The sequence below is a fragment of the Chenopodium quinoa genome, unplaced genomic scaffold (genome assembly GCF_001683475.1).
Source record: "Chenopodium quinoa cultivar QQ74 unplaced genomic scaffold, ASM168347v1, whole genome shotgun sequence".
Taxonomy (NCBI): domain Eukaryota; kingdom Viridiplantae; phylum Streptophyta; class Magnoliopsida; order Caryophyllales; family Amaranthaceae; genus Chenopodium; species Chenopodium quinoa.
The window spans coordinates 4,074,663-4,082,809 of NW_018742329.1; the positions used below are offsets into that span (position 1 = coordinate 4,074,663).

At 33.4% G+C, this 8,147-nt stretch overlaps 1 protein-coding gene across 3 annotated transcripts; it reads left to right on the forward strand.

Moving 5' to 3' along the window:
- The first annotated feature begins 1,895 nt into the window (after nucleotides 1-1,895).
- On the forward strand, nucleotides 1,896-7,887 carry LOC110690511 (3-oxoacyl-[acyl-carrier-protein] synthase I, chloroplastic-like). Of its 3 annotated transcripts, none has more exons than XM_021867379.1 (8): nucleotides 1,896-2,554; nucleotides 3,860-4,291; nucleotides 5,610-5,783; nucleotides 6,000-6,113; nucleotides 6,251-6,352; nucleotides 6,708-6,774; nucleotides 7,370-7,475; nucleotides 7,608-7,887. In XM_021867379.1, the coding sequence occupies exons 1-7, from the start codon at nucleotides 2,078-2,080 to the stop codon at nucleotides 7,435-7,437; spliced, it is 1,434 nt and encodes a 477-aa protein (XP_021723071.1). In that variant the 5' UTR covers nucleotides 1,896-2,077; the 3' UTR covers nucleotides 7,438-7,475; nucleotides 7,608-7,887. The 3 variants fall into 3 exon arrangements, with proteins under 3 accessions (XP_021723071.1, XP_021723063.1, XP_021723055.1); XM_021867371.1 differs by having other exon boundaries at nucleotides 7,612-7,887; XM_021867363.1 differs by having other exon boundaries at nucleotides 7,370-7,887.
- The last annotated feature ends 260 nt before the right edge of the window (nucleotides 7,888-8,147 follow it).

Here is an 8,147-nt window from a genome sequence, read left to right on the forward strand (position 1 = left end):
TATACTTCATAATTCATATAAATAAGGCAAAATTAGTTTCAATACCTTGAAATATAGATTGAGTGCGTCAGTACCCTAACTTTGACTAGTAGCTAAAACACCATTAACTATTCAAGAGAGTGTGATGCGTGCTATTAAATCATTAATGACACTGACCACTATTTTTTTTTCTTTTCTCTCATTCACCCTATTAAACCTGTATTAACATTTGACTAACTTATAAGCTCCTGATTAACCCTACTTAACCCATGACATGCAAATCAAGATATTTCTCAATTTTTATTTTCTTACAAACCAGAGTATGGTAAAATATCTACTAGAGAAAGCAGTTTTCCCCTTGCAATGATTTCCATAGTTTATTTCATCCTCTCATCTACATAATTAGACTAATTTTCTCAATTTCAACCAGCTAGTGGGATGGAGAGAGAAATTATAAAACAGGGCCATCTCCGGCAATTTGGTGGCCTGTTCTAATTATAAAAATTGGGCCCTTAAATTTTTAAAGGACTATTTATAAAAGGTTTAAAATATTATTATTATAAAATGGTTTGTTTTTTTTTTTTTTTTGGTTTTTCACAACAAGAATCATATTTATAGATTGAGTCAATTCTTCAAATTTTTTTTGACGTTTTTCACAACCAGAATCATATTTCCTAATTTTAGGAGCCATAATTAAAAAAACAACAATTTATATTTCAGAATTAAAAAAAATTATGCATAAATTAAGATAACAAATATATATAGATAGATACAACTTGCTCTTTAATCAAGTAATCAACCTTTGCCCACTCCAGATCCACCGAACAAGAACAGTTCGCCAGAATATTGAGTGCTTCCATTAACATTTTTTTCCACCTTTTGAATTGAGTTAAAATTGAAAGAAAACTGAATTGTGTGTATTGCTTGATCTAGAAATTACTATATTTTGTGTGTATTGCTTGATCTAGAAATTAGTGTAAATTAATAAAATTTTGACCGTTAATATCTATTGAATCGTCATTGATTTTGATAAGAGTATAAATTGTTCTTCAATTTTGCCAAAAAAAAAAGAAAAAATTAAGTGAATTGGAGATAATTAGGCAAAATAGGCGTTTATGAATGATAATTATTGAGTGAATTTAATTTTGTTTTGGAAATCAAAAGACAAAAGAGATTGAATTTTGGATAGGAAGATTTTTTGGGTTTTGGTTTCAAAATGGAGGTTTTTACAAGGAAGAAGATGAATAGGTAAAGTAGATTTTTTTTAAGTCAATGATTTTTTTTTTTAAAATTGTGGGCCCCTGATTTTTGGGGGCCCTGTTACGTGTGTGAGGAAAAACCTCCTTAAAGCCGGGCCTGTTATAAAATAATGACGGGTCTTTCCAAATATAGTAGTGTTGCAACTAATATGAAACGGCCGAAAATAAAAAGTGTTGTAACAAATGTGAAACGGATGGAGTAATAAAAACCTGCACAAGTTTAAATCTAGTTCTAACAAAAACGACATATATAATGAAAAATGTATCTAATAGAAGGAAAATACTAACGAACGCCGCAGGGCGTTGAATAAGCTAGTTAAAAGTAGAAAGATTAAATTAAAATTAACATTAATTACACCGATCGACGCGTGATTTTATCATGCTTTCTCAAATTAATACTACTTTAGGTAATATTTTAAATGTTTATCCAACGCACTGAGAGCATAGAGTACAAAGTATTTTATATTGATTACGGAATTCAATCACAGATCTTAAATATATTTCCTAAACACCAATCATAGAAGAATATTTCTAGTCTCGCCAAAAAGGTTGTGTATTAATGTTAGTTGTGAACTTATAAATCGCAATACTTGGATTGTTAATTTTTTTTTATTATTTATTTTATGAGTTTGTTTATTTAAAATCCTATAAATTCATACCTATTTTTTCCACTTTTAACACAAATTCAATTTTAGCTGGTCACACAGCTCAACTGCAACAAACAAGTGATCATCTCTTTGCTTCTCTTCTCATTTCTCCTCGACCATATCGTCATCTTCTTCCTTCTCCGCCTTCTTCATCCTCCATTTTTCTCTCTCTAAAACTCCCTGATTACAACAATGCAGGCTCTTCTTACCCCTTCTCCTTCCCCTACTCTCCGCCCTTCGCCGCTCGATTCGATTCGTCGAAACCCCAATTCTCTATTCTCCATTTCTCGCCCATCAAAATGTAAGTCCTCTAATAGGGTTAGTTTCACTCCTAGGGCTTCTTCCCAGGTTGCTGTTGCTCCGAAACGCGAAACGGATCCTAAGAAACGGGTTGTGATTACTGGAATGGGTCTTGTTTCTGTGTTTGGGAATGACCCTGATGTTTTCTACCAGAAGCTTCTTGATGGGGTTAGTGGGATTGGTCCAATTGATCGTTTTGATGCTTCGAAATTCCCGACTCGCTTCGCCGGGCAGATCCGGGATTTCTCTGCTCAAGGGTATATTGATGGGAAGAATGACCGTCGTCTTGATGACTGTTTGAGGTACTGCATTGTTGCTGGAAAACGAGCTCTTGAATCTGCTGATCTTTCTGGTGATAGACTCTCCAAGGTTTAATTTTATTCCTTTTATTTGATGATTTTTTGATTGGGTTTTTTGAATTTTGTGATTTTAGTGGTTGATTTTTGAATTCCGATTAATGGGTACTGTTTAATTGTGTGATTGGATGTTATTTAGATGTGGGAATTGTTTTGTTTTCATAGTTTAGATTGAATAGTTTATGATTATGTCGTTTTCTGTTAGATGGTTTTATGCAGACCAAGTGTTTGATGAAATGACGGAGTGTCTACTGTTATTGAAAGTATGAGGAAAATGGACTGTCTTACGAAGTTGTCTTTGGATTATTTTATTAGTTTGATATGAAGTATATGTTTATTGGGTCTCTTTCACCTTTCAAGATAAAACTCTCATACTCTTAATATTGATGGGTCAATTTGTAGGGATTCTGGTCCTTTCTTTCATTGATTGGGAAGTTGTCATTAACTTGTAGTAGAATGTAGTTGGTGGTAAAAATAGGTTTCTTGATCAATGTAGTTGTAGCAGAAATTCCCTATTTATTTGCTACATCTACTTTTGTGGCCTTTAAAAGTATTATAACAGTCATATTATATGAGATTATTGATTGATCTTGTAGAATTGGTTATATATTTTTACAAAAACTATCTCATGACTAAGGTTCAATTTACACGTTTGATCAATCTTTAGTCTGTTATAATCCTTCAACTACCCTTTGTGAATTATTTTAGTAGAGCAAAAACATTAGGAATATGGTGCAAGTCCGCTCCTGCATTATGTTTATGAAACTTTTATGGAGGCCAAGCCAAGTATATGTAGATATTTCTTAAGCGATAGCGATGGTGGATATTGTAAGAAAAGTAAAGTATTTAGGGCACCCTCGATACTTAGTGTTTCAAACAAGCAAATCATTTAATACGGAGTAATAATGTTAAAAAAAAATCTGGGAAAATATAGTAATTTCACTTAATTCTAAAATTTCACGTCACATAAAATATGGTCTAAAACCAAATGTCTGTTGATTTATTTGTGCTCAGTCATGTTTGTGTTTTAGGCTCGGGATTGAAACTTCCAAATTTGGCTCTAATTTTTATGTTTCCAAAGGTTTGCCTTATAGATAGTACAATGGTTAAATATGAAGTATTTGTGTTTTAACAAGCTATTTGCTTAAGATTTGGTTGAAGTTTGCAACTTTGTGGGTCATAGCTGGATTTCTCCGGCTTATCTTTAATTTTTTGTATTATGTGCGTATCATTACCATGTATGCAGGGATACTTTTTTCCCTTTATCAAATACTTGCATTTGCTGTATTAATTAATCATTGCTGATATATGCTTGCAGATTGACAAAGTAAGAGCAGGTGTGCTTGTGGGAACTGGGATGGGTGGGCTCACAGTGTTTTCTGATGGTGTTCAAGCTTTAATTGAGAAAGGTCACAAGAGAATAACTCCATTTTTTATTCCTTATGCCATAACTAACATGGCTTCCGCATTGCTTGCCATTGATCTCGGTTTGATGGGTCCAAATTATTCAATCTCCACTGCCTGTGCCACCTCAAATTATTGCTTTTATGCTGCTGCCAATCATATCCGTCGTGGAGAAGCTGACCTGATGATTGCTGGTGGAACTGAAGCTGCAATTCTTCCTATTGGTTTGGGAGGTTTTGTTGCTTGTAGAGCTTTGTCACAGAGAAATGATGATCCTCAGACAGCTTCAAGGCCATGGGACCAAGCCAGGGATGGCTTTGTAATGGGTGAAGGATCTGGTGTTCTGGTAAGATTAGGTCTTCTCTTTTGGCTGCTATATCTAAAACTATATGTGCATTAGTCATTGATGATTCGTAGTCTAAAGCATGTGAATTTAAGTGAAAATTAGAATTTTTTAGATATCTATCGTTTGAATGTTCATGTCTGTAAGAAAACTTCGGTAGTGGAAAGTGGTTCAAGTCTGGGTATTTATGATGGTTTCTTTCTGGAGTAGGATCATAAACAAGCAGTACCTTCTGTTAGGAAATTGCGAAAGTCAAAAGCAGTACACTTGAAAAACTTTTAGGTAATATTGGGTATTTTGAAATCTAAACTGCAGGTCCTTTTTTTAATGAATTTTGAAATTATCTGCTGCTTCGTTGTCTTCAATAATATGCAGCCCTTAAAAATGTTGCTTAAATATAGCAAAGCATTTTTGCACTCTATGATTTGGACATTGTATACTGATATAAATTTTTAGTCAGGTGGCTCTTGTAAGATGTTATAAATTTTAGATTATCTTTTATCTTAAAACTTCTCATAAAATGCAACTTAAATTTTGTCTTCCAACTCTTATTTAGTTCCATACTCTTGCAGAATAATGCTGCTGTATATTTCATGTCAGATTCAAAATTTTGGTCAATGAAACCTATTTTCCTTATCAATTTTTTTTTTTCTTTCTGGAAAACATATTGCCGCCACTACATTTATTTGGAAACAGATGGAGCCAGGAATTGATTATCTAAGTTCACTTCTAGTTTTGGATTGATGAATTTTATATTCCTCAATCTTTGCCTGATCCAATAACAATCATGGTCTAGCTCATTGAACATGTCCATCACATTTTTGAGTTCCTTGCTAGTGTAGTTTGTTCATTAATGTCTGCTGTTCACCAATGTGGTATCTGGTATGCATGATCTTGTGGGATACTTTATGGAGTACATAATCACACCACTGTTCACTTAATAGTTGAAAAAAGGTCCCAAATCCTCTTTTGTGTGTGGTATAACCTTTAGCCATGGAAACCATATTGGTCCTTCAGTGGAAGCATTGGACACACGTAGAGTGGTTAGTGAGAATCTAGCAGTTCTGTATTCCTAAAAGACAATATCACTTAAGAGTTCCCAAGGGTTTTCATGTGTTTTTAACTACAAAACATGGGTTCAACATAAAAGTACTCTGTACAAAACAAACCTCCTTAAGTGAAAGTGTGAAAATTCGCTGCAGTAATCCTACTCGAAGAACTTAGCTTAATATCATTTGTTATTTTTAGGTGATGTAATATACTTGCATGTGTACGGCAACACATTTTTCTCTAATGAAATAAATATACTTTAAACATTCAGGTAATGGAGAGCTTAGAGCATGCAATGAAAAGAGGTGCACCAATTATTGCCGAGTATTTGGGAGGTGCAGTCAATTGTGATGCTTATCACATGACTGATCCAAGAGCTGATGGACTTGGTGTTTCTTCATGCATAGAGAGAAGCCTGGAAGATGCAGGTGTCTCACCTGAAGAGGTAGGCTTGCTTACATATGATCATAATGGTAGTTATTTTGGTTGTCAAGCCATATTCATAAGATGTTGATACACTTGATAGTCTGTAGTTAGTACTGTGAGACTTCTGCAGATGGAGAAAGTGCTTAGAATATGAGTGTTGACATCATAGTTATTAAATTTAAGAAGTTATACTGTGCAAAATTTGATACATGTTTTTATCATTGAACATCTTCAGGTCAATTACATAAATGCTCATGCTACCTCCACAATTGTTGGTGACTTAGCTGAGGTGAATGCCGTAAAGAAAGTGTTCAAAAACACATCTGAGATCAAGATGAATGCAACTAAGGTAAGACTGTCTTATGTTTTTATTCATTTGCTTGTAATTTCATTAATTTAAAATTAAACTGTGAAGTTTTTATGCGTCTGCTTTCTCATGTATAATATTAAGATCCTCATCCCTTTATATGTGTATATGCTCTGCAGTCTATGATAGGGCATTGTCTTGGTGCTGCTGGGGGTATGGAAGCTATTGCCACCGTAAAGGCTTGTACAACAGGGTGGCTACATCCAACCATAAATCAATTTGTAAGTTGTGAATCTCTCTTTATCATGAAAGGCCTTAAATTATTTTCAGTAGCAACTTCTTAATAAGCAATTGTTATTTATGCTCTTCTCAGGTTCTTGTCATTATTTATTATTGAGCCTTAGTCTGAGCAAGGACTTTTTATTTTTATTATATGGCATACTAAAGAGACTCAAAGAATCATTAAATACAATCAGTCAAATCAGAAAGGAATTTTGAAATATTTCGTTGACAAAGTAGTCTCTTTTTATGTATATATTCTGTTCCATTCATATTCATACTAAATTTCTTTATTGCCTTTCTTATCCCCATAATTGCTGTTCTGAAGCCTTAACTACACTATTCATATTAATGCAGAATCCAGAACCATCAGTTGAATTTAACACAGTTCCAAATGAAAAGCAACAGCACGAAGTGAATGTTGGTAAGATTTTCAGCCATAATACTTTTCATTATCTTACATTCCTTTCGTCTAGGAATAGTGGTCACGTTGTCCCTTCCCATGAAACCTCAACATGTTTGAATATAATTTTGCAATTATACTCGTACGTAATTCCTGTCAATTGAAATGCAAAGTGAGGAGATTTTTTACTGGTGCCTATTTATTAGGTTTCCGATATACTGCATTATTGCATTATGTTTATCTTTCCCAGCACCTCTCCAAGATAAATTGTCCGTCATTTGGAGGCATATGCTACCATAAGTCATTATTTATTTGTTTCTCTCATTCATCCAATATTCATTTAATTCCCTCCATGTACTTCAACAAATTCGACAACCTCCAAGAATCTGCCCTGCAACCTTTTTCTGTTTAGTAAGATATGTTGATGATCTTTTTAGGAGGGTATAGTTTGAAACTTAATTATAATAACATACTTTCTAGCATCCTGTAAAGCACATTTTTTTTTAATGCAAAGTTGCATACATTGTAAGTCTGACTACTATTGTTGGACAAAAATAAGAAATATTTTTTTAAGGAATTTTTTTAATGCTAATGAACCTGTATCATGATTTTGCAGCTATTTCAAATTCGTTTGGATTCGGGGGTCACAATTCAGTTGTGGTCTTCTCTGCATTTAAGCCTTGAATGTCTACGTAATGAAGCTTTCAATCATCAACTTCAATGTACGCTTTGTAATTTTCGAGTTTTAACGATTGTATTCTTCTCATTCTTCTTTACCCATTAAATAATATTGAGTAAAGTGTAGCATAGAGAACTAAATTTTCTTCATTTTTTCCCTCTATTTTTCCTTTAAGCTAGTGAAGTATTCAGCAGCTTCTTCGGTCCATACGTTGCGCGGATGATTTTGTGGCCTGTAGAAGTGTGTGGTCTTGTTATAACAGGTTGCCCCCTCTGTAGCGAACGAATTGGTTGCATGTTTACGAGTGTTAATCCTTGATAGGTTAGATAATTTTAGTTTTAGATGTCAAATTGTGCATTGAGGTGGATCTTTTGATTGAGGTTTAGTTTACTCCTTGATATGTACCTTGTCATTTCTTGGGATTCTAAGCAATTCGATTGCCTTGTTAGAATAAAGGAAATTTGTCACAAAATATTTTTGTGAGAAATGACTACATAATATAATTAAAGAATCACGAAAACAACCTTTTTCATGATTATAATCAAGTTTAAATGACGTGTGTAAAAAAAAAATGACATTAATCAATGGGTATTTTGCAAAAAACACATGATTGCTAAATGCAACCTCTACTTAGGCCTTGTTCTCTTCACCTTAAAATAATAATATTAAGTAAAAATAATTTCAGTTCAGTAAAAAAAATTTCAGTTCAGTAACA